The sequence below is a fragment of the Perna viridis genome, chromosome 9 (assembly GCF_037379345.1).
Source record: "Perna viridis isolate PV_CMFRI_1.1 ecotype Kerala chromosome 9, ASM3737934v1, whole genome shotgun sequence".
Taxonomy (NCBI): domain Eukaryota; kingdom Metazoa; phylum Mollusca; class Bivalvia; order Mytilida; family Mytilidae; genus Perna; species Perna viridis.
The window spans coordinates 2082771-2108350 of record NC_142453.1 but is presented as its reverse complement, the minus strand read 5'-3'; the positions used below and the strand labels follow the sequence as shown (position 1 = coordinate 2108350).

Genomic DNA, 25580 nt, shown 5'->3' with positions numbered 1-25580 from the left:
ACGCTGATTTTTTTTTTATTTTCCGGATCTTTTTCATTTTCTATCCGGGTCCTAATGAGTTTTAGGTACATGCACTGGTTCAAATCTTTTGTCATTACTGAAATCCGTTCAATTGGAGGATCGAGTATCAGTTTAACCGGCAAGTAACCTTTGATCGACACTTAACAGAAAAATTTTCTGTAAGTACGTGAAACGTATATATTATGGGTTTTGTTGGTGTATAATTGATACATGTTACATCTTGTATCAGGTAGCGCACGTAGATAGGCTTGTCATTGGGTTCGATAAAATGTACTAATTCTTGACTTGCATGCATCAGTAATTTGTCATTTTATCTGTTCATTTCATCAGAATCTTTACTTCTTAAGAATTTGTTCTCTCCAGTGTTGCAAACCTGAAGATATAAAGGTACATTGAAATAGAGAGTTGGGTGTTATTAATAAGTTATGTTACTGTATAGTGTGTAGACTGTAGTTGGTAAAATATTCTTTGTGATTTTACTCTTGCTCTTTGACTTTGAATTTGAGTAGCTGCGACCTTCAAAGTATATGGTAGGTTTGGCAATTTTATGGTTTACTATACATGAAAGTTTCTTCTTCTTTTAATGTTTGGATCCTTCATGGACAAAAAAAAATTATCATATGCATGACTTAGCTAGACTGGTGACGTGATGTAGAGGTTTTGTCGTCTTATATAAATGTGGATTTTGGTTTTGTGGTTGCCAAATAACTGCCTTTTGACAAGTTATCATTTAGAATTTTTTTCAGTGAAACACCAACTTTATGCAGTGAATCATCTGACTAGCGAATTAAAGAAATCTTGCTTGAATTAACATAGGCACGTCAGTTTTGAATTTACTATATTTAATGCCTACTTTACATGTATGTCTATTTGTGCTTTATTTGATTTGGATATTTTAGAACCATGGCTGTCATTTCCAAGCTACCAAGAGAGTATGGATATGTTGTATTGACAGGTGTAGCTAGTACATTCCTACTGCAGTGGATGACATATAAAGTCATTGTAGCTAGAAAGAAATATGAAGTACCAGTAAGTAATATTACACACTTGTTTTTCATCCACCTAACTGCAGAGTTCAGCCATGTTTGAGTTTTGATTTGTTGAATTTCACCGTATTTGCAGGGCTTTCAATGATTGATGAGTGAAAATATAGCAAGATTTTCTTATGATGTTAATTGTCCCCTTACAAGTGAAGGTTTAACAAAGGTTTTTGAAGGTAATTATAAGTTATTTATTTTATTGACTGGGAAATATATTGAAATCACCTTGTCCATCCATTATCTCGGCTTCCAGTGGATGAATTAATTTCAAATTTGATATGTGGCTTTATAAAGGTGTACCTAGCATGACAACATGTGCAACTTCATGTTAAAAATGTCCTTTATTAACAAGATATGTTGTATGCTAAAATATACTTAAAAAGTAAACAGATTACATAATGAGCCTCAATTTCTGTATGTCATCAAATGTTATTTTCTAACTGTTAAATTGATGTGATGAGATATGAAAATCTACTTTTTTTTCAGTATCCCACCTTGTACTCACCGACCAATGAGAAATTTAACTGTGTTCAGAGAGTTCATCAAAACACGTAAGTTAATAGAAGCATCTGATTTGTTAATTACAGTGGACAGTGTGGTCATTAATTAAAAATTGAAGTTTGTGGCTGAACAACTGCTTTCCTTGATTTCATTTTTATTTTTATACATCAGTCTGTCTAGACAGGACATATTATAGTAAATGTGTCAGTAAATCCCTTATTCACCCTATGCACAACTCAAAAATGCTGCTTCCAGTTTTATTTTTGGTGAATTGTTTCTTTTTATTGATGTGTGCACTCTGTCAATTTTGACAGAACGGGATGTATTACTGCCAGTTAACACTTCTTACAAAAAAGTTTGAAGCCATTTAAATACTTTGATCAAACATTTAATTTTGGAGTTGCAGGACTTTTTGCATTTTGATCAAAGGGGTGCGTTTTTTTCTGTTTTCAAGTTTAAGCTCTGACTGAAAAAGCCACAAAACTAAAGGATATTCTGACATTGCTCCAACTAGCAATTGAAAAGGGCAGGGCACCAATGGAGGGAATGGCACTTTTTTTTCAGATTGGAGAAGGGCACTTTTTTGCATTATTTTTTTTGTCCTGTTGATTTTCTTTGGATCTGCAATAATGTATTCAAGGCTTTATTGGTGGTATGTTTTCTTTTGTTTCATTTGTACTTAACTACTACTCATTACAGAGATAAATGTAACATAAATGGTATATTATACCTTATTTATGTTATCAAGATTAACTAGGAAGCCAGCATCAATCAGTCTACTTGGGGCAAGCATTAATCAGTCTACTTGGGGCAAGCATTAATCAGTCTACTTGGGGCAAGCATCAATCAGTCTACTTGGGGCAAGCATTTGTTTACATTTGTTGCATTCAACCCATTAGTTAAAGTGCTTCAGGAACTGTAACAAATTATCAAGATTTCCAAAATCATCTTTAACTTAAGTAACAGTATTTCCTGAAGTTACTGCAAATACAACTTTTAGCAAATATACTGTACTGCTGAAAATACAGAAACAGGATTGAAATTGTTTGGAAGGTAACCATGGTAACAGGAATTTTTTTTTATAAAACCATGTATAGTTTTATAATTGTTTACACTTGCTGCTCTTTGCAATTTGGACCTGTTATATTGACAGTATTTGTCAAATTAACTGTGCAGTAGAAATTGATCATTAAAAAAGCTGTCCATTAAAATTATGGTAGATCCAAACAGAATCCATTTTCTATTTTTCAATCCTAATCAGATGATTGCTTCTCGATGATTATTTACCTGTCTAAAACACTTTCCCTTACCCAATCACTGGAGCTTGGGAAATTCTATGAAGTTTCAATTTTACTTTTTCTATTTTTTGGCATTTTTTTAAGAAAAAAAGAGTGGATTTTCCCATTTTTGTGCATTTACTGAAAAACACTCCCAGCAAATACCATGATACTTAAGGATATTGTCTTCTTTTCTTTTTCTAAAAAAATTTCCATATCACTTTTTTCCATTTTTTGGCACTTTTCATAAAAAAGCAAGATGGTTGTTATGTTTTTGCATGCTAACTGAAAAATGCTTTCATCATATGCTACGAAACTTTGAGATATTTTTCTAATTCTTGGTTATAGGCTGCCTTTCATTTTCTATTAAATTTTGAAGGTGATAGGGTTTTTAATGGCTTTGTATGTCCAGCAAATATCGGCCCAATATGAACAATATAGGGATTTAGAAATACTAAATATTTGGTATATCAGCCAACCGCCATATAATGCACTCGTGACAAAGCCCTTTATTGTGATTTCAATATGAAAATAGGAGATGTGGTATGATTGCAATGAAATAGTCATCCAACAAACGCTAAGCAACAAACAATCAAGCAGTTTCCATGAGACTTTTTTTATTAATATTTTTTTAATAATATAGGATTTTTTTTATTTTTATATATTTTGTGTCAATGTTTTAATAGCAATTAAATTCTGAACTGTTTCAAGATTGAATTTTGTGTCCATATTTGCCCCTTCTTTTCAGGGTTTTTACTTCAATGGGCATATCTAGCTGCACTCCATGAAGCATTTTATGAATAATTTATCCAGTTTGTAATTGTTGTTAAACAGTTATTTGTTCTTCAACAGTATTCTAGGATTCCACTTTCCTGTCACCTGGCGCAAGCCAAATTTTGCTGTGGGAGAGTTGTTTATTATGCTCCACTTTCCCTTAGTGAAAACTTGAATTTTTGAAAGAATTTCTTTATTTTAGAAAGCAGACATTGAAAGTGAAAAAAATCAACTTCATTTAAAACATTCATGTGGAAATCTTAAATTTTCCAAAATCCTAGATCACTACTAGGGAGTTACTTTATTGCCTAAAAGTGAAAGTATTTTACAAAATCCAGAAAATTAAAGCAGTAATTACCACAGATTGGCAAATGGTTGTGTTTTGTTCTTATTAGGGTCTACAGTGTAGAGATCCTTAGTTTTATATTGACATTCCTGGACTTCTCTACCACATACATGTAGCTTTGGGAGCTTATTGAAGTGTGAAAATCAACAAAGTCATGTCAGCTTTTACAGGATTTGTTGCCAACATGTACATGTATATCTGTTGCTGGGTAGTGTACATTACTTGTTTTTTATTCAAGTTATTTTTTTCAGTCTAGAAGGTTATCCAACTTATCTTATGCTGCTGTTTGCCGGGGGTCTGCAATATCCAGTGAGTTCTATACATTTTATTTATCTTTGAACATTTTATCTATTTTTTTTACTGGTCTATGATTTACTTTTTCCATGCTGTTGTGTCAAATACCAAATGATCACAAGAAGACTTGTGAATATATTGTAAAAAGACTTATTCACAGTGCAGAATTTTCATGGTTATTACTTGCAAAATTAGCAAAAAACAAAATGTTCTTGAAAATAAATTCGTTAACAGTTTGAGTTATCAGAGTTTGTGAATGAATTGGCCCAGTTAATACAGCAATGAATTCCCTTGAAAGAGTTGTCATGGGAACCAATACTCCAGTGGAGACTATAAGAATGCAAGCCAGGGACAAACACCAAACATTGAAAATAGACACAAACAACAAAGAACATAAAACAACCAAAATAACGCACACAAAGCAACAAAAGTAAATGAGCAACTCAGACTCAACTAAAAACTTGGGAGCATGGACCAGGTGCTCCAGCAGGGTAAGTGTCCTCTGCTTTTCTAGAAACACCTGCCAAGTTGCACATCAAAAGTCATCCAAATCCTTGAAAGACATTTACTCTTATAACAAATGATGCTACCATGCTGTGTCTTCTGTCATATAGAAACCTGAGAGAATGAATTGTTAAAATGAACACTTTATTTCAGAAAATTTCAGCCATGTTTGTCTGTGGACAAATTGTTAAAATGAACATTTTATTACAGAAAACCTCAGCCATGCTTGTTCATAAATAAATTTACACAATGAATTCTGTTTAAAAAAAAAAACTGAAGCCATGTCTGTTTTTGAGTAAATTGTTAAATAAACTCTTTAAAAAAAAACCTCATCCATGGTTGTTGATGAACAAATGGTGAAAATGAACTCTTTATTTCAGAAAATCTCTGCAGCAGCAGGATGTGTATGGATTCTGGGTAAAATTGCCTATGCCTTCGGATACTACAGTGATGGTATGTACATATGGTACATTTAGTTTGGGTCTGTCTGTCTGTTAAAACAAGAAAGATCTGTAACAACATTAGATTTGTAAATTTTGTGTGTCAAACCACACCTTCACTGTAGTTTCATATTTAATTTCTAATATTATGTTGAGATTTACACCTGAAAAAAGATTTTTTTTCTGGCAATTTCTAATGTGTTTTATTTTATTTATTTTTAAAGTAATTGTTAAATGAGATACATATGTGTTAAGATACATTAAAGCATGAATTATGAATCATTTGATTTTTGAATAATACTGCAAATTCAATTGTTCAAGAATGAAAAAAAATCTTGGATTCTCATCCCCTACCAACCCATTTTTTTTTCAGCCCTCAAAAACTACATTTTGACTTTTGGACTTGAGGTCCATTTCTTAAGAATTGCCTAATGTTTCGCTGTGATTGATAAAAAATGCAATGTGCCCACCAACTCCCAAATTTTGAACAAAGATTGGATGAGAATGTAGGAATTATTTTTATTGTGGCCTAAAAGGAATTTAAACAAAAGATCATTTTTTTATAGATAAAAACAACAGAAAATGGGGTGAAATCAGTGTCTTAGCTCTCATCCCAATGCTGGGTTGTACTATAGGATATGGGTTTCGGCTGCTAGGCTGTAACTTTGGAAGAAGCCGCTGGCATCGAATGATTAGATACTGAAGGTAAATGTTAAAATATATGCAATTAACTGTATGCTTTACTTTTCTCTTTAGACATCCAAAAAAGGCGTTATGGTGGGTTTGGATATTTTGGACTTTTTACTATGCTGGGATGTACTATTGGTTTTGGTGTTAGGCAGTTAGGATGGTTGCCCAGGAGTTGCCACTGATGGGTTGTGATTTTATTAAGGTAAAGAGATGTACCCATTCTCACCTCCTAAAACAAAAGTCTATTCTCTATTCAATGTATACAAGCAAAGTATACAATGTAACACTATACACTCACATCACACAATTAAAGGTTGTAGACATGAAGTCTACTTTAAGATTAAAATAAAAATATGTTGAATTATCCCTTGCATGATTTTTAGACGGATCAGTACTTACATTTTGTTTCTTTGTACATATTATTTTAGTTATTTATGTCCTTTGTTGTGTGTGTACCTGTATAGTTGTTATCTTGGAATCTTTTGAATACTGCTAGAATCTTTGTTCCCATCATTACCCTCACAAGCTTTTAGTTGTCATAGCGATCTGTTTGCAAACCAATTGCATTAATCATCATTTTTTTGTATTTATAGTTATTTTTTTTCTGTTGTAGGTCAGTAAGGGCAAATGAACAATGTATATAGAAGTTAGGCAGTTCCAGTCATGAAAACTTCATGCAATTCTAAATGCTGCAATCTGTGTTTGCTTATGCTTTTTTATATTAGATAAATTAGTAGGTTAATATTGTGTGATGCTTGTGGAACCCTTTTTTTTTTTTGGAAGATTTAACTTTGTATATTATATTATATTATTGTTGTGTTTATGTAATAAATCTACATGATAATTAGTATCTTCATATGTTGGTCTTTTTGGAATAAGTTATGGTGTACACATACAATGGAGGATGCAGAGAATCACCTCTATAGGGGGTAGGTTTACCAGTGGGGACCAGTGGGGACCCAAACAAATCTTGATGAACACAATGCACATTTTAATGCATGCATTGATGCACAAAAAACACTTTTTTTCATTTTTGCTAATTGATAAGGGGGGAGCTTGGATTTGCCTATACTGTATTTACTTGTCCTCATTGTAAAATAATTTCAAAACAAAAAAAAACTGCTAACTTTTGGGGATGTGTTTGGTCTGATTCAATTAACTATAAATAATATAAAAGAAATAATAAAAGTCAAAATCTTGTGCTGTTCCTAAAGCAGTTCATCAGATAATCTGTGGTTATTCAATGAAGACCAATTCTATTCCCTGAAATTATTATTGTTCTTGCTGTAATGCCTTTTTACCAATGTCATCAACAAAGAAAAGTAAGTCTAGTAGCTGCTCAACTCCATTTGTCTGTCTGTCTGTCCATCATTCTTAGTGGGTACTTAGTGTTAAATGTACATGTAGCTAAAAATAATGAACCAATATATTTCAAACTTTCTGCAGTGTTTATATACATATTGAAGATGTGCACCTTTTATTAAAGAGATTTTTTTTTAAATTCCAGACTTTTTTTTATAATGCTGCACTTCGCCATTTTTCAGCACATAATACTGTCAATAGTTCCTACTTCATAACATCTGTAATTAAATAATAACTAAACAAAAATAATTGAAATTTTGCACGATGATTAATTTATATTGAAGATTTAAACCTTTTGATATGAATTTTTCCTTGTTGAACTTTGCCACTTTTCCATGATAAGCCGTATACGCTCTCTAGGTTTATAATGTAACCCACACTATGGCTTTTTAATCTTGCTTAGTGCTTAAGTGCATATACAGTGTATTGATAATTTGAAGGGGAAACAAATCCAGGCGTGTTATCGGTCGTGTTTGTTACATATACAATGTTCGTCTTTAAGCCTTTTATTTCCTTCAGATTATTTAAGAGTTAAGGAACTTCGAATATCGTAACAGAGTTCCATTGTATGATAGTGTTTTGGCTAAATACAGTGTAATTTAAATCATGTCCCATCCCTCTGTTGTAGATGCACACATTATTTTATCCTGTGCAGTCATCACATTCCTCATAACTGCTCGTCAGAATTCCATGAAACTTGAATTTGTTGGTAACAAGGAAACCCATTCATGTAGCTTAAAAAAAGGAACAGATATGGTGATACACAACAAATGCACCATCGTACAACCCCTATAAGAACATTAAATACTAACGAGATCACTATGTGCATATAACAGTAAAATCTTGATAACACGAGTTCTCGCCTATCAATTCCAAATGTAGTTATGTCAGAGTAACTCATCTGAAACCACTGAACAGAGTTTCTGTAAATTTAGTATGTGTGCATGACTGAAGTTACATGTGGATTAAGCAGGAAAATTGTTGGCAATTCTCTTTGAGACTACTAAATACAACTTTATATGACACTGGAATGTATTTAGGACACGTAATTTATTCTAAATAGAAAGTTTTATCCCCAGAAATTTGCTGGAGGAGAATATTAAAAATATAAATATCATTTATGCAAGAGTTTTAGGGTTTTTTTTTAAAGAAGTAATTCATAAATTATTTCCAAGTGTTAGAAATCTTCAGCCAGAGACCTATAATTAAATTTAATTACAGGTCTATGCTTCAGCTTAGGACTGATTTCTTTAACTAAAACTTTATTTTTATGATTAACTGTATACAGTCTAGGGTCAACGGAGAGACTAGTTTCTGTCATAGAGTCCACCTCTGGAACCATGATCAAATGGTTAAATTGCTGTGTTTCTAAAATTCAGACAGAAGGTGGTTCATGTATGTAAAAAAAAACAATAAATTTACTTTATTTCTTACTCAGAATCAGGTACAGACCACATAACTGGTCTTAGTTTTTCATTTGGGTGTTGTGCTTTTAAGATAAAATTTATAAAGATTATACATGAATTTAGCACTTTGCAAGAGTTATTGTTCTTGATTTGCACTTATTTGGTTGGTTTTAGTGGGAGATATATGTATGATTTTCTCAAAAGTACAGATATGAATACAAAAAAGATTTATGTTCCCTTAAAATATAGCATCTGAAGATAAAAAAAAAATTGTTTGTTCTGTGAGTTTTTGTACACCGTGAATCACCTGTACCATAGGCAGTGTCTGAATGTTTTATGGACTGGCACTTAAATGGTTGTTGCCTAATCTAGAAGAGCCCGCAGAGCGAGTTTTTTTCTCTCCATTATATATCTTTACTCTCATCACCATCATGGTACAGGTACAGATATTAATTGCAAACAAATTGAAACTGTATACAGCATAACATAACTCAACAAAAAGCTAGGCAAGATGCTCATCCTATTTCATAATGATTCTTACATTCACGTAGTTTCATCAGTGTAAGTTAATCATTTGGTTTATGGCATATTTAAATAAATAATATTCGGTTCAACTTTTATACATCTTTATTTGGATTCATTAAACAAAGAGACATTTCATAGTATAGTGAAACTCGTCATTAATGTCATTCAAATTGCAGAGCGTGCAGTATCTATGTTCTCTTAGATCATTATTTCATCTACCATGCTCTGTAGGCAATTAAGCGTTGGTTTGTTGTTTTAAATTTACAAAAACGGAAAAAATCTTTTTCATTAAGAATGTCGAAGTACTTTTCGAAACAAAGTCCCCCTTAAAAAGTCTATAGTTAATGGCTTTTGAATTTTCATTGCACCATATTTTTTTCATTCTTGTTGGAACTGATTGTTTTTAATGGTCAGTTTCAGCCATGAATCATTTACAAATGTTTGGAAAGTCCATGTGTATGACAACATACAGTCATTCAGTACCTTTTTAATTAAATTTATCTAGGAAAGTTAAGGAGATTCTGGGAATGCATAATGTGCATAAAGAAGACAATTTAGACTGCTTTTCTGCTAAACGTTTAGTTCAATAAGAGACAATTTTCTGTTTCACAATTAAAATAAGTGGATATCTTCCATGATCACCATATACCTCACAAATTGGTATCACCTCAAGTTCAGTATTGGTACTACCCAACAGCGACGTCAAAAAGCGTCATAAAACCACAGACGTCGTTCATAGTAACGTTCAGTCGTAAGAACTGTTTTGAAAGATGGAGAGTTGTAGAAATATCATGTCCAAGAAAAACACTGATGCTAGCTGGGCAGCAGAAGACAACACTTGTGATATTGAGGCCAAATGGTACTACAATGGTGTATCAGCAGACTCGGGCGACTCTGATAACTTTTGGCGCCGTCCACTAGCCGGATCGCAGTACTTATCGGAGTTTAGTAAATGTATAGAGAATATTGATAACCTGTCAAACAATGAGTTTGAAAATGCACTCATTCGGTTGGGACTATTGAGTAACAGCTGTCTGGTAATGGAAAAGAGATCAAACTTTCGCAGTACGATTGTCGATTGCGGAAACCAGAAAACTTACAACGATACAACGGCAGTTGTAAGTTCTATCAGTACTTATTATTAATTGTTCAAAAGAATGATAAAACAAGATAAAAATGATGGAAAACCTTATGAAAATATCTTTTTAACACAATTTAATGAATGTACATTCAAGTTTAACATGAAAATACTTATAATTGCTTGAACAAAAATTATTGAATGTTGGCGATGCATGTACATGCAACTTCGACAATGTGACGCTTATTTTCAGAAAGTGAAAGATACGACCGAAGACAAACCAATAGATTTTACTTTAGGAAATCAGCATCAAGACTGTACCAAATCATTTGGAATTCGAAACGACAAAGTTGCTAGCGAATCTGGTCTGGAGAAAAAAGCAGAAGTTCAGAAACCGACACTCAGACGAGGGTTGATATCCTCATCTGTGGCTACAATAACGCAAAGTGGAGAACTTGTTTTCTCTACTCCTATAACTGCTGAAGTTACTGAGATCGAAAAATGTTCATGTCCTACACCAATTAAACTTGTAAGTTTACTCTATCATTAAGGGTACTAGGTGAATAGAACTGAAGATTATAATTTATCCATAAAATAGGACTTCAATCAGATTAAAATGAGATTATACCTGCTTCATTGGACAAATATTTAGAAAGACAGAGAAATCTTGAAGTTATGTTAACTGGGATATTTTATTGTTTTTGTTTGGTGATTTCTGGGGAATCTTTTTTTTCTATTACACTCCCGCTTTGAACAGACCCGTTCATATTCATTATGGTGTCCGTCGGTTCGTGAGCACCTTTTCCCGTCACAGATTTCTACTACTTATCAGTACAACTTTTCATATTTTGATAGAAACTTTGTAAGGCATGCCATATATCGTTGTTCGATTTCTGTTTGACGAATATATATATATTAACCCGCATAGTTTTTGAAGTGAAGGCGGGGCGGGGTATACTTAAGTGAGCTTTTCCAGTGATCGACCGTTTAGAATCCGGTTTTTTTTATTTGATAACTCTATTTTGTATGGTATTTCTTGTTTTTCTTTGCTTAAAATAGTTGCGTTTATCAATTTAGAACCGAGACCGAGTTTATCACAAACAAAAGAACAAACACAATAATAACCAAGCATTAGCCAAATATTCATTGACTAAGGACCTTTTCAACCCTATAAAGCTATATACAAAGTATTATCAGACCGCCCGGAAAACTAGTAATTATCGACAATTTTTCATTAATATTTATAATTTCATCATTATTTTTCTTATTACAGTGGAACAGAATCAGGAGATTCTTTTACAGAAGAAACAAACAGCAGAAGTGCAATGTACACTGTTAACTTTATTATATACACGGTAAGTTCACACACACACACGTTTATCTAAAAATGGCTTTTGTAATTTTGCAAAGGAGGCGGGGATTAGAACCCTTTGTTTGTTTGTTTGTTTGTTGTTTTTTTTTTGGAAACTTTATTAATTTTTTGCCAAACCAACGTGAAAAACATGAGCTAATGATAGCCTAGAACCCTTCCCTTCCTGAATTGGAACCATTTATAAAAATATATTTCTGGATCTTCCCAATGGAATGAATCCACTAAAAAAAAAATTTATAAGCAGACGAATCATGCTTTTGGAAAATTTTTAATAAAACAGTTTTTATTCGGACAGCACTATGAAGCAGTGTTCAAAGTGTCCTCTTCATTCGATTGCCATTCATCCATTTTTCTTTTTTTAATGGATTATAATTTTAAAGAAAGTATAGGATTCATTTTTTTTATATACAATTATCAAGATGCTATAAAATTGATTACTTTCAGAAATATTTGTGAGAAAAGCAACGTGAAGAGACCAAATAGCTGATATAAGAACATGTAGCCTTTTTTCAATAAAAATCAATTGCTTACCATATAGGTGTTTTAAAGTCGTTAACTACACTTACGGGCGTTTTTAAAAAAAAACCACACACACACAAGCGTGAGATATACTTCCCTTAGGTATGGTTTTAGAAAGAACAAAATAATTTTCCTCTCGGAAGTGTATATTGAGCATGATAATCGACTCGAAAAGGCCTATAAGAAAATGGTTATTTGTCAAGCTAGATTTACCGTTACTCCAGCAATACTAGAGGTTGTGTGGCAAGCTATTTTCTGACTTGGTGCCATCCTTACCTCTAGCATCTGACATGTTGAAAGCCACCGCAAATGTGAATTATAGCTAAACATGTGTTTTAAAATATTTTAAGTCTTTTATTTGCATAAAAGAAGTTTAACCTACCTGAAATCAAGCGATAAAAATATTTATGTAATACCTAGAAAACATTTGTAATAAAGACAGTTGTCAAAATAACAGCCATTTTGAACTAGGTCGCTTATTTTACGGAATACAACATATTTTGACAAAACGAACTTACAGTTGGTAAAGGCAATTCGTTGGTTAATTTGATATGTTCGTTTCGCAAATTCTAAAATCCGTAATTTTATCAACCGGAATTACACGCTGAAAAAGCTAAAAACCAAATATGAAGTTTATTTTAACTGCTTTTACAAAAGATTTCTAGGATTGTTGGATTTTCTCATCAGGTAGGTCATTTGTTTTTCTTTAGTTTAGTCACTTTCTCCCGTGTTATGGTAAATAAACTGTATAGAACGTTTTAAATGAAAAATAGTTTACTATAATTCTGCCGATTTCAAGGAACGTCGGAACGAGCGTTATGCAATATGGCGTTCGGCGTTCGGAAGTAAGAGGTCGAGGTATGGAGGAATGGAATTCCAACCTTTTAAGTTGTAGTAGATTTACCGTACGTACGTACGTACTCCACGGATACAATTATTGTAAAGGTTTGACGTGGACTGTTTTTAACTTTTTGGTGCCTTTATTGTTGCTTTGAATCATCCCCCATTTCAATTGAAAGTCCATTTACTAGATGTAACCATATTTCAAAGTCATCCCTACATTGCAGAGAGAGAACAAACAAAGACATTTACAAAGGAACTTTACACTATAATTTACACAAGTTGAAAAATTCTAAGTTCCGCCAAACAGGACGTCAGGCAACAATCGAAATTCCTTACTACATAATGTTCCATCACTATAAAGCTAGAAAAAATCAAAACAAAACAAATCACAACAAAACAAAAAATGTACAAGTGATGACTGATCATGAAAAAAAAATCGCAAGTTTATGTGAGTACATGTACCTACGGACCACGAAGCATTTTCACAAATAGGTTTAGAGTCCTCTGTCTATTCATAGGCATGCACATGTTTTGTAAATAAAATTACATCCAGATCTGTCACGCCATATTGGCCATGGATGACAATGTTGCTATTAAAAAGGATATTAATTTTTGATAGAGGTTTACACATCTAAACCTTAAATTCCAGTATTGTCCGACCTTCGTCGATAGTAACAAGGAGCTTTCTCTGTCTACTCTCAAAATGAAGACAAGAAGGATGATTGATACCTTCGTTTTTCGTTATCAAAATTTTGAAAAGACGACCGTCCATGGTAAGTTTATGAACATTGTTCGATTTGTATCCTGCTACGTATATGTAACCCTTCTTGTCTACAGCGACGCCTCGTGGCCATGAAAGTTTGTCATGTTTGTATACAAAAATCTCTTGTCCATTATGCCTTAGACAATGAAGACTATAAAAGTCTGTATAATAAATTCTCTTATCATCAACATAAATGTAAAATATACCCTCCCCAGTTAGCTTCATCGGAACGTCTGTTTTTGTTTCCAGATTTATCCGATGCAGAAGTTTCCCACAAGTTGTGTAGCATGTGTTCCCCACACAACAAACGCTGTAACACGTGCTTGGAACATCAATTTCAGAAACAAGGTCGAGAGAGGTTATATTAAGCACGTGCAACTTTTTCAGATCCTCGTAGGAGACAATAACAAGATCCTCGCCGTAAAGAGTGACGTCATAAGGGTGTCCGACAAGCTTTAACGTTTTCTTTATTTCGCCGTTTTCGCAATGTACTGAAAGTTGTTGTTCATTGAAATTCACTAGAATCACATCTTCATTTGGTAAGATGCGCCCTCCTGTTACTCCCGGGACAAATTCAGTGTCTACATCGAATTTATATCGGAAAAGTCCATTGATATATGTGTACACAGCCTTGCCAATACGACCCGTTTGTTTTAACTTACATGGGCATACCCAATCATCTTCAATGTCCAAATAGTTTAGTCTAGGGGTAAACATTACGGTACACTGCAGCTTTTATTCTGAAAATAAACAATACATTTTACAATGATTTATGCACTGACATCAAAATACACTGATGTGTATTTCATAGGGATGAGTATTATACTTTCATCTAGTGTATTTTCAAGAAGCAATATGAAGATAACCATCCTCATCCAAGACGTCGTATAATATTGACAAAATTTACGTACTAAGTTGTCCATGATCATATTTGGTATCTTGTAGAAACAAGAAACTGATCTCATCCCTCCGAAGCACACAAGTTCATCCGCGGTTATTCTACTCATTTATGTGTTTACTTTCAGGTTCGCCTGTGTAGAGTGTTATCCTGCTTCTGGCACGTTTTTTTCCCTACCCTAACGTACGTAACATTTTTAGAACAACTCGGTAGGTGTTTCTAGAAAAGGTTAGGACGCTAATTCTACCGACCGGTGCACCAGTTCCATACTTCCAGTTCTTAGTAGGTTCCGAGTTGATCATTTTACTTTTGTCTCTTTGTACGTGTCATTTTGGTTGTTTCAAGTTCATTTCTGTTTGCGACTTTTTTCCCCCGTATAGTCGTTATCCTTCTTGAAATATATGTCTTGATTACCGTTTGCATCTTAAGCTTGGCTCCCTGGGTATATACTGATTTCTTAAGCTTGGTTCCCTCTCGGGTATACTCATTTCTTAAGCTTGATTCCCTCTCGGGTATACTCATTTCTTAAGCTTGATTCCCTGGGTGTATTCTCATTTCTTAAACTTGGCTCCATGTGGGTATACTCATTTCTTAACATTAAAAATATATTTCCGGTTGTGTTTTGTCCGTAGAATTCATCTCAATTTGGCTAATTTTTTTGTTCTTATACTCATTAAAAGTGTATATTTTTTTGTCAATCATAATCATAGTATATAATGGGTTAAAAGACACTATATTAAAAGATACATGTACAGCTTACCAAAACACTAGATTCCACACCTCCTCCAACCAATTACAAAACAAGGATCGGGTTAAAATGGTTCCTTGACAAGTCATCAACCATTGTATTTTTCTGATATATCATGAATTAAACCATCTACAAATATTTAAATAGATACATCAAATCTAATACCCCGTTTGTGTAGATCAAAATAATTCTTTTTGTTTCTTCTAAATTAAATTATCGGGCGACGATCTCTGTTTGAATTTAAACACTAATTCAACACGTTCAAATACAAATCGTTCTTATATGTCACTAAAGATACATTTTGTATACGAGTGTATATGGTTTGATACACGTTATTCAGTAATAGAATAGTATGAAGTCCATGTTTTGAACTAACCTACTTGAAAAAAACATAATGGTTCAAATATATGATGAATCATTGTTTCCGCGGTTTGCGAGCCAAGTTAAACAGGTTCTGTTTGACACATAGTTTTTGGTTGTCCTAAAACATTCCAGATACACATGATCGTAGCTTTGTGTTTTAAACTGCCGGATATTTCTGGCCACAGCTTTTTTCTTCAAGATTCCTGGTACACAAGACCATACCCCTCGAGCATATTCCTGATACACATATCCTTAAATTCTTGAAATAACGGGCCATATAGCTTTTTGTCCCAAGACATTCCTGATACACACGGCCATATATTTTGTCCTTTAAATTCCTGATGAACCCGTCCACATTTTTTTGTCCTAAGGCATTTCTGATACACACGACCATAGATTTTATCCTACAATTGCTGATATTCCGGTCATAGTTTTTTCCCCCTAAAACATTCCTGGTACACACGACCATAGTTATTTGGTCCAAAAACATTCTTGATACACATTAGTCCATGTATGGGCTGGGAGGGTCCACCGTGCACACACCCCACTCATCAGCTTCAGGATGATCTTCAGGTACCTTAATACCTCTCATTACGTAATCAATTTGTCGCCAAAATATTCTCGGATTCTTTTTCAGTATATAAAGCCTATATTTGTGTCCCACTGGGTCAAAAAGCCATGATTTTTGTTACTCAATTGTTCGTGCGTCTAAGTCTTCCTGTGACAGTATTTGTGAAGAAAATAAATACATGTAGGTATCAGCATATAGCCTGATGTCTCAACTTTTCAATGTACCAAGAAAGTTAATTGCGCTAAAGAGTTTTGGAGTAAAATGAAAAAAAAATGTACTCTTACCGCACCGAAAAATCCCTTAGATTGACATAATTATCTGTCAAAACCAATAGATTACCTGTGCTTCAGTAAAGAATGGCTTTCTTGAAAATTAAGTTTCTCGTGCTTTATTCATGTAAAAAATAAATTATTTATCGAATGATACTATATTTGAGACGTGTTAGTTGAGCTATAACTTGTCGAGTCGAATTTATGAGACTTTTCACTGGAAAATCGAAAATCCGATTTTTTGCATTTTTTGGATAAATTCTGATCATGACTACGAAATTTTTTTTTCATTTTACTCCAAAATCCAAGTGTTACAGCAACTTTCTTTATGCCATTGTAAAGCTGAGACATTGAGCTACTGTTGACACCTATATATGTCAATTTATTTTGTTTTGCAGAAAGTGGGAGTTCGAAGAATAAAAACAAACGTAAAAAATGGATTTTTGCCTCAACGAGGTACAAACAGTAGCAAAAAAAAAAACAAACAAAAAACAAAAAAAACAAAAACAAAAACTCATAAACGCTTGTTTTAATTTTTCGCGACAAAAAGATTCGTAAATGGGAGGAATAAGGGTGGCTGAAAATCATATTTTTGGATGATGAGTGGGGGAGGGGTGCACGGGGATAATCTCAGCCAGTTTTTTTACCGATACAAACACGAAAATTCGATGCATATTGCCATAGTTTATGCCCTTTCAAACGTTCCAGATACATATATAGTTACATGTTTCCTCCCTAAACATACCTGATACTCCTGACTATAGTATGCCGACCTACTCAACATAACTGATACACAAGCAAAACGCATAATCATAGAATTTTGTTCTACAAAACATTTCTTGAATCAAATAAACTGCGCGTTTATTCCACAATCGCTTTACTTAATACACACTGGATTCCCACAGATGTTATAGCAGCAAATTCTTTTCTTTCAATGCCTATTCAAGGTTATTTTCGTAGTTTTCTATGATATACTTTGATATAAAAATAGTGTATCAACAATTCTCTACAAACCCAAGCAAAACAAAAACGGGTCATAGATGCCTATCTGAGACAGCTTTTGTGTACCAAGAATCTTGCAGAGACAGATTTTATAGATACAATTCCAGTTGTTTGCAAGGTTGGGTGGGGACCCTGTAGCACACAGTCATGCGAATCCAGCTTTTCAGCTTCAAAAAAGGGGGGGGTAAAAAGAATTGAATGCCTGGCGGATTGACGCAAAACAGTTTTTTTTTTGTTTTGTTTTTTTTTTTGGAGGGGGGGATTTTATGATAAAACTAAAAAAAAATCTAGAATTCATACTAAAAAATCATTTTCCAACTTTAGGGGGAGGTGAACGTCCCCTCTGGATCCACCAGTGGTCTTAGATTTCATACTAAATCAATTCTGTCTGGAGGTGGACAGAGGTTTATAAAATAATAAAACAATATCATTGTTTTATTTTTTTAATATTTTACAGCCAGATAGCTGCTAAATCAATTTAAAATCCACAGTACCAATGTATTGTAACATTTAGTTATATTAAGGATGGAGACAATTAACAAATTAAATATAAATCATTCTTCAAGTACCATAAAATGTATGGTTGTCTAATCATGATCCTTACAAGAGAAATACAGGTGTCATTAATTGACTAAAGACACATGTATACAACTGTAAAGCATTTTGTATATAGACACAATAATTATTTTTTTTTCTTATCAAATAAATAAAAACAGGATTTTTTTTCTACTGTGAAGACAAGAAAGATATATTTCAAACAAAACACAAAATGGACATAATCATTTTTAAATTCATTTGTTAAAAATTTAAAAAAAATAAAACATAACTGAAAAGAAAGATGGGCAGAACAAAATATATTACAAAGTTTAATTGGAATGTTGTACACTGAATATGATTTTATTCAAATTCAATTTGTATAGTTACCTTGTGAAAGTAAAATTAATTTTAAAACACAGCTAGTGCTCAATGCAATACTTCTTAACAGTATTTTTTTCAGTGGACTTTTTAAATCGTTGATAATATATTTGGCTGAAAAGGACACCAATTTGTAAAAAAAAAGTTTTCAAAGCAGATTTCATTGAAGTTTGTCCAAAATATATAACTTAAGAAGGCCAACTAAAATTAATTTCTTGGTTTTCAGATCATCCTATATAACTTGAGAAGGCTAACTATAATTAATTTCTTGGTTTTCAGACCCTCCTATATAACTTGAGAAGGCCAACTACAATTAATTTCTTGGTTTTCAGACTCTCCTATATAACTTGAGAAGGCCAACTACAAATAATTACTTAATTCTCAGGCAGTTCTGTATAACTTCATTAGGCCAACTAAAATTTATAATTTGGTTCTCAGGCCCTCCTCTTCTCTTTTGAGGGTGCTTTATTATTCATATTATTTTCAAATCAAGATAAAAACTAAAAAGCACCCCTCTAACCATTTCTTATGGCTATAAACAGTTTGAAAAGCATGTTTGTTACTATTATTGAGGAATAAAAAGAAACACCACTCCTCTCTCCTTTATTTCGATGAAAATTTGCCTCTGAACCAAGAAATTAACTTTGAGTAGCCTTAAAAACTTTGCAAGTTATAACTGTTAACCTTTTCAAACTTGTATATTTGTACAGCAAATCCTTAGTAAATTTCAAATTGAATAAAATCATGACTAGTATAGACATTGACAAATGGTAACACTTTGTCAAAATTGTCAACAATAATAACAAATCCACAATATGTGCCATAATAAATAAATAAAATTATCAAACAATAAGTAAATAATACAATAATCTTACATGTAAAAAAAAATAACATGTTGGAATGACTAGATATCTGACTGAGTGCAAAACATGGCAAAAAATAACCACGTTGGAATGACTAGACATCTGACTGAGTGCAAAACATGGCAAAAAATAACCACATGTTGGAATGACTAGACATCTGACTGAGTGTAAATAAGGCCAGAGAAAAAAAAACCATGTCCGTGTATGGTTACACAACCTATACATCCTAACAAATATTTTTTTATGGAATGCCACTTAACTATGATTTATAATAACCTCCCATACATGTCTATATAAAACAATTCTAAACAAATAAAAAAATTTACCTAACTACCGGTACCTTCCCCGTTTTTTCATCCAATGTAACCTCAAACAGACATATATTTTTTTTGGCCTAATTAAAATATGCTGGACTTAATCAGAAATAGTTATCACTTTTATACCATCCCACATGAAAACAAAAGGGAGATAAGAATGTAGTATTAGGAATGCTCTCTATGTACAATGTAAGTTTTAAAAAACCTTCAAATGCAGGAAAATGCACCGCATACAAAACATACATGTATGACATTGTTTGACAAACATACATGTACCCCAGTCTCCTTCCTCAAGATACAATTCTGTACATCCTTGCATTGGAAATAATATTATTTACAACAATGTTATGTAAAAATAAGATACTAGAATTGAAATTAAGTGGGAAACCTTTCATAATACAAATATAAGTACAACAAATCCACAGAAAAAAAGTTGTTTTCTAGTCAAGTTCTATTCTCTGTAAGAATCAGGCAGTGGGTGAAAACACACAAGTATTTTCATGAAATCTTATTAAAAATGTTTTCTTACATGCAGACATGGCATTCATTTCTTGTTTAAGTGTCATTAATTTGAGGTATAAACAATATAAACTGTATTATAATTTCATTATCAAAGGGAAATAACTCACTTTCCCCTCTCAGGTCTCACTAACCACTTCCGGGTCAAATGGCCACCCCCCTATGTAGTAACAAAAACACACTGAACCTAGACATATGCATTGTAAGAGCATTATTTGTGTGTATTATGATTAAAAGTAGTCAAAATAAAGCTGAGAATGTGTACTTTAAGATCATAAATGTAATTAACTACAAAAGTGTATGAATATTGTTTACATGTGTGAGTAATTTGCCTCCATGCTGTCAGTTAGCAGAACAGGTAAAAATGTGGATTTTCAGTATTATTTATTCAAGTAAATTTTGTGAAGAATTTCTACTATGATCGTACCATTAGCATAATGATTTTGGAAGCCTTATTTTCCAAGCTTCGCAACGGTATGCAGCCTTAAGATGTCATTTGTCCTGGGAATTCACAGTGAGACTTTGAAAATTACTTTTTTAACATGTAAAGTAATGGAAACGTTAGAAGTGGTTAGTGAGACCTCAATCTCTTGCTTTTCTGCATCGTCTGACACATCCAATACAAATGAAATGTCAATTTAACTTAAAAAAATGTGCCCACTTCGTTAAATTGCTGTGTTTTTTCTGAGCATGATTCATTATTCTTTTCAATTTGCCTGATTCTTACAGATTTCAGGACTTAATTTCTGTGCTCTGGATAAATAAGGAAGTTGTATCCTTACTGGCTTGATATTTTCCAAAACTACATCTGTGTAATTCACATTTAAATCACACAATTTAATGATAAATGTTCAGGACTATCAATGCTTTAAAAAAAATCACTGAAATTAAAAGGTGTTATATTTGATGGAAGAAACTAAAATTTTGTCAATTTTTCTTGTTATAGAAATATGTGAAGTGCATTAGGATTTGTATTGAACTAAAACACACTAACACTAATACAAAATATTACGGACACACTCACCAAACTCCTACACTAAACACACCATCGGCTAGATTTTCAATAGTATTTATATTAGGAAACTTAGCTCTGTTATATAACATTTGTCATAACCCTTAAGATACCTTTTAAAATATATCGTTATCCATAGCTACATGATTTACCCTTTAAAACAGAACAAATATTGCATAAAAGGAACTTAACACAACAGACTGAAAGACAACAGAAGATATGTTTGGCTAGAATCAATCGGAAGTCCTGCTCCAACTTCTATTCCTTCTGAGTGGTACGCTGCGACTAAGGCTACGGTATCGAGAACCTTTCCGGGACTTTCTGAAGCGGTAGTATGAGTTGTCACTGCTGTCAGAACTAGGAGTTGGAGGACTTGGTCGGTAGTATGGTACTGGACGTTTTCTGGCACTGGAAATAAATGAGGATTCATATAAAATTTTGTTGTAAATAAGAGGAAGGTATTTTATTCTGATGTTTTGAAACAGTTTTTATTTGAGAAAAAACTTTAAATTATTTGAAAAAAATACAAACAATTTGTCTCAGTACTGATCAATGATATTTAAAAATAAACCTTTAATTCTAATTGTTAACAAGTACAAACAATATTGATGTGAAAAACAACTTAAAGCATCTTTATATCTTAAACTACTTATAAACCTTAAAGGTTATTGGTACATCAGATAAAATATATTTATAATAGTTTACATCATATTTGAAAAAAAATAACTATGAAAATGTGTCACCTTTATGATTAAAGCATAGGTGTATTTTTATTGCTACTAATGAATGCCGGGAAAGTGCATATGCTTTTTATTTACAGAAATGATGGATATATAGTCTTGAAAAACATTGTTAATGTGTTAGAGTTAGTTCATTAGTCATACCTGTTAACCTTAGGAAACAGTTCATATGGACAATTCTCCCATACTGACACTGTTTCATGTAGGCAATTTTTATGTAATACATTTTTTTATGCTGAAATTCAACTATTGATCAATTTTCATAGATAACATAGTAATTCTAACCAAAAATCTCCCAAAAATCTTTAATTTGTAAGTGGGATGTTCTAAATTTCATATTGATTTTGTGGGGTCCCCCCTCCCACCCTTATTGTGGAAGCATTAACAGGTATGCATTAGTAAGGTTTCAATATGTTAACTGACAAATGTGGGTTCAGCCAACTTGAAAAAATTCTTGGTTTCTCATGCCCTTTCTTCTGTCTTTTGATGGAAACTGATTCCAATTTTTATTCACAATCAAAATAATAGAAAACAGGAAATCACCTCTCTTTTTATTTTTACTGGCTATGAACAGTGTAAAAAGTTTCCTTGTCATGTTTTTAAGGGCAATAAAAAGATAAACAGAAATAACTCCCTTCCTCATTGGTTGAAAAATGTCACCAGAACCATGATATTAACTTTGAATAGCTCAAGAAATAAAATGATAGTATTAATATTTGAATGTTTTAAATTAGTAATATTTGTAGCCACAAATAAATAACATCAAAGAAATCAAGATCAAGAATTCTGAAAAGGGGAATAACTCAAGTCTAATAAGTTCTTCCTCGTGTGTTCTTTTGTCTATGAGTGTATCATCAACTAGTTTAAATAATGTTAAAATTTGTGAATTTTATTCTACAATTAAAATAATCCGTTTAATTCTTAAAATTGACACTGAAAGTCTCATTACTTAGCCTGAATATCAAATAGGGTATAAAAAAGAATAAATGTCTATATACTTGCAATAATACAAGAAGTTATAATACTGAAAAAAACTTCATAAATCTTAAAAGAAATGTTTTGGTGGCTCTGAACAAACCTAAAGTATTGAAGGATAAAAATGTTCCAAGAATTCAGTCAGTATAGATGAAGAATACACATATACTTACCTTTAAAGACAATACAAGTGTGTTAAGGGTAGATTCCCATGATTTTATTTGACATGTATATTTTAGTAAAAGTGAACCATATATCATAACGTCTGACAAATTCATAAATGAGAAAATGCAATATGGAAAATTAGAACTGTTAGTCAATACTGTCAAACATCAATGAAAAAATCATGCAAATGAAACAATTTTAGTAACATAGCCATGTTATATCAACTAGCTCAAAACTCAAACATTTTTATACCATGTTGTGGATTTCATTATTCTTCAAAACTGATCATATGATCACCTGTAATGGTCGGATGACCTTGATCTGCGGTTATTAGCTGATGAAGAATAAGATCGTGAGTAGCGGTAATATCTGTCATAACTGCGTGACCTAGATCTTTAAGTGAGAGAATGAAATAAAAAAGGATTAGAAATAAACAAAACAACAGAACAAACAAAACAAAACATAATATTTAAAAAAAAAGAAACAAAAAAAAAAGAAAAACTAAAAAATGAAATGTATAGAAACACAAGCATGCAAGATTTCATAAAACAAATAAGATGAAATAAATATCAAGAATTTAAGATCTTTCAAAACCAATCAGTAAAAATAAAAGCCAAATAATTACATGTACTTTGAGTGATATAATGTACATGTATTTAATAATCATCTTTGTTTAAGTCACCTTTAGCAGAAGACATCCAGACTTTTAATGAAAAGACTGTATGAGTAAATATATAACTGAACACTTGATATGTAATTTTAGTTTAGCAAAAAATAAAAGTTGAAAGAAACAAATGCATTTTACATAAAATTAAAAGATTAAATGCAAAAATTCTGTGTAAAGATGGCAAGCTATATTAAAAAAGATATAACTCCTGTATTGTCTTAACTCAGCTGACAAAAAAACTTTAATCTGAAATTGGATGTGATGAATACAAATGAGTCGTAATCGTAACATCTTGAATGAAAAAAAGTCGAATTCCATTCTAAAACCGAAAAAAAAAGTCTGAGAATGCAAGATTTGGCAAGCATTTTTTGTATCGTGAATGGATAACACTATGAAAGAATAAATATATGTTTTATTTTTAGTTTCCCACCTTACCTGACAATGCCATCTATAATCCAACAAAATATAAAGAAACTGACTACACAGAAAGCTATATTTACATATAACATAAAAAAGAAAAATCAAATCTTTGGTTTTTATATATTTTGGAGGGTAAAAATGCAAACAAAAATGGGCCATAATATGTAAAATGGAAGAGAAGCTGAATTTTCTGGCAGAAATATTTAGGAAGTTTCTACAAACTTCCTACACATGTAAAAGCATCTTTACATGTAAATCAAATTTTTACAACAAAATCACAATTACATAGTTATAAACATCCACACAACAGAAAGTGAACTTTTACCGACAGTGAATCCTACATTTTAATATCCAAAATTATGTTATAAAAATAAATAATAGAGATTCAGTATCTATCTCCTCCCATACCTTGTTATCCTGCGTCTATCTAGATGGCTTGGTGATCCCCTCCTACGACGGATGGATGAACTCCTCTCTCTGGAACGACTCCTGGAGTAACTAATGTGACGATCTCTGGAGTAGGATCTCGACCTAGATCTACTGGAACTCCGGCTTCGTCTGTAAAAAGTTGATAATTTGGTTCAAATGTAATCATGAATCAGTCAGATAAACAGGATAACAACAAATTTGAATTCAAAATAGCAAGATAACAGCTAGCTAATCCCTTTTGTGATCCAGGGCTTGAGATAATTTTTAAAAACAAAAACCAAAAAATTATCTCCATAACCAAATCCCAAAAGGAATTACACAGTGGTCTGATAACACTAGATTTGATGTTCCGTTGAATTGCCATTCTGTCATTGTTTACCATTTAAGATTTGTCCTGGCTGCAAATTTAAGTCCATATTGTGGATGTCAATAAAATTTTTATAAAATGTTATTAGTAATCATTTCCTTAAATCACATGGATCAAATACCTCTTTGCAGAATGACTTCTTCTCCTTGACCTTGATCTTGACCTTGACCTAGAAACAGATGACCTAGACCTTGATGAAAGGCTTCTGGATTTGGTTCTGCTGTGATGTCTTGAGTGCCTAGAAGATGACTTCCTATGGGATGAAGACTTTCGTTTCGATGATGGAGAATAGCTTAAAGATCTGCTGGTAGATTTTTTTCTTTTTATCAAATGGGATCTTGATTGATGACTGGACTTAGATCTGGTATATAAAAAAATCAAAATTTTATTTGATACAAAATCAACTTTGATTAGGCACTAAACCAAGAAAATACAACCTAATGACTCTGTAAATCAACAGCCTGTTACCATCCGATTGCAGATTGTATCTAGTATTTTTTGTATTTGTGTATAATATGCTAAATCCTGAATGTAGTTTTGCAAAATGAGAAAATCTATTATTTCCACTTTTTTAATGTGAGTCTG

General features: G+C 32.4%; 4 protein-coding genes across 12 annotated transcripts in view; 2 read left to right on the top strand and 2 right to left on the bottom strand.

Annotated features, from left to right (window-relative positions):
- Nucleotides 1-39: 39 nt before the first annotated feature.
- On the top strand, nucleotides 40-6737 carry LOC148606082 (glutathione S-transferase 3, mitochondrial-like). 5 transcript variants are annotated; one of them, XM_088545934.1, is made up of 7 exons: nucleotides 40-179; nucleotides 921-1050; nucleotides 1548-1612; nucleotides 4211-4268; nucleotides 5138-5210; nucleotides 5764-5902; nucleotides 6501-6737. In XM_088545934.1, the coding sequence occupies exons 2-6, from the start codon at nucleotides 925-927 to the stop codon at nucleotides 5898-5900; spliced, it is 459 nt and encodes a 152-aa protein (XP_088402060.1). In that variant the 5' UTR covers nucleotides 40-179; nucleotides 921-924; the 3' UTR covers nucleotides 5901-5902; nucleotides 6501-6737. The 5 variants fall into 5 exon arrangements, with proteins under 5 accessions (XP_088402060.1, XP_088402064.1, XP_088402063.1 ...); XM_088545938.1 differs by lacking the exon at nucleotides 5764-5902 and adding an exon at nucleotides 5954-6089 and having other exon boundaries at nucleotides 43-179; XM_088545937.1 differs by having other exon boundaries at nucleotides 86-183.
- Nucleotides 6738-6893: 156 nt separating this feature from the next.
- LOC148606080 (uncharacterized) lies at nucleotides 6894-14496 on the top strand. The gene is made up of 4 exons (XM_088545932.1): nucleotides 6894-10298; nucleotides 10512-10787; nucleotides 11532-11613; nucleotides 12075-14496. Exons 1-3 carry the CDS (start codon nucleotides 9951-9953, stop codon nucleotides 11595-11597), a joined length of 690 nt encoding a protein of 229 aa, XP_088402058.1. The 5' UTR covers nucleotides 6894-9950; the 3' UTR covers nucleotides 11598-11613; nucleotides 12075-14496.
- LOC148606081 (uncharacterized) lies at nucleotides 13237-14472 on the bottom strand. Its single transcript, XM_088545931.1, has one exon. It carries the CDS (start codon nucleotides 14470-14472, stop codon nucleotides 13624-13626), a length of 849 nt encoding a protein of 282 aa, XP_088402057.1. The 3' UTR covers nucleotides 13237-13623.
- A 3537-nt stretch (nucleotides 14497-18033) lies between the features above and the next one.
- LOC148606078 (uncharacterized) overlaps nucleotides 18034-25580 on the bottom strand; it is a 65870-nt gene continuing 58323 nt past the window's right edge. For 2 of the 5 annotated variants that reach the window (XM_088545926.1, XM_088545927.1), the window contains exons 11-14: nucleotides 25117-25356; nucleotides 24608-24757; nucleotides 23410-23505; nucleotides 18034-21640 (exon numbers count right to left, since the gene is read on the bottom strand). In XM_088545926.1, coding sequence (XP_088402052.1) covers nucleotides 21466-21640; nucleotides 23410-23505; nucleotides 24608-24757; nucleotides 25117-25356 — 661 coding nt within the window. In that variant the 3' untranslated portion in view covers nucleotides 18034-21465. Of the gene's footprint in view, nucleotides 21641-23364; nucleotides 23506-24607; nucleotides 24758-25116; nucleotides 25357-25580 lie in introns of those variants that run through there. The other 3 variants (XM_088545929.1, XM_088545928.1, XM_088545930.1) reach the window with 3 other exon arrangements.

Coding starts and splice junctions, on each gene's coding strand:
- LOC148606082 (XM_088545934.1), top strand. CDS start 925: ATGGCTGTCATTTCCAAGCTACCAAGAGAGTATGGATATGTTGTATTG. Junction 1,613..4,210: donor CAGAGAGTTCATCAAAACAC/GTAAGTTAATAG, acceptor TATTTTTTTCAG/TCTAGAAGGTTATCCAACTT. Junction 4,269..5,137: donor CCGGGGGTCTGCAATATCCA/GTGAGTTCTATA, acceptor TCTTTATTTCAG/AAAATCTCTGCAGCAGCAGG.
- LOC148606080 (XM_088545932.1), top strand. CDS start 9,951: ATGGAGAGTTGTAGAAATATCATGTCCAAGAAAAACACTGATGCTAGC. Junction 10,299..10,511: donor ACAACGATACAACGGCAGTT/GTAAGTTCTATC, acceptor GCTTATTTTCAG/AAAGTGAAAGATACGACCGA. Junction 10,788..11,531: donor GTCCTACACCAATTAAACTT/GTAAGTTTACTC, acceptor TTCTTATTACAG/TGGAACAGAATCAGGAGATT.
- LOC148606081 (XM_088545931.1), bottom strand. CDS start 14,472: ATGTTTACCCCTAGACTAAACTATTTGGACATTGAAGATGATTGGGTA.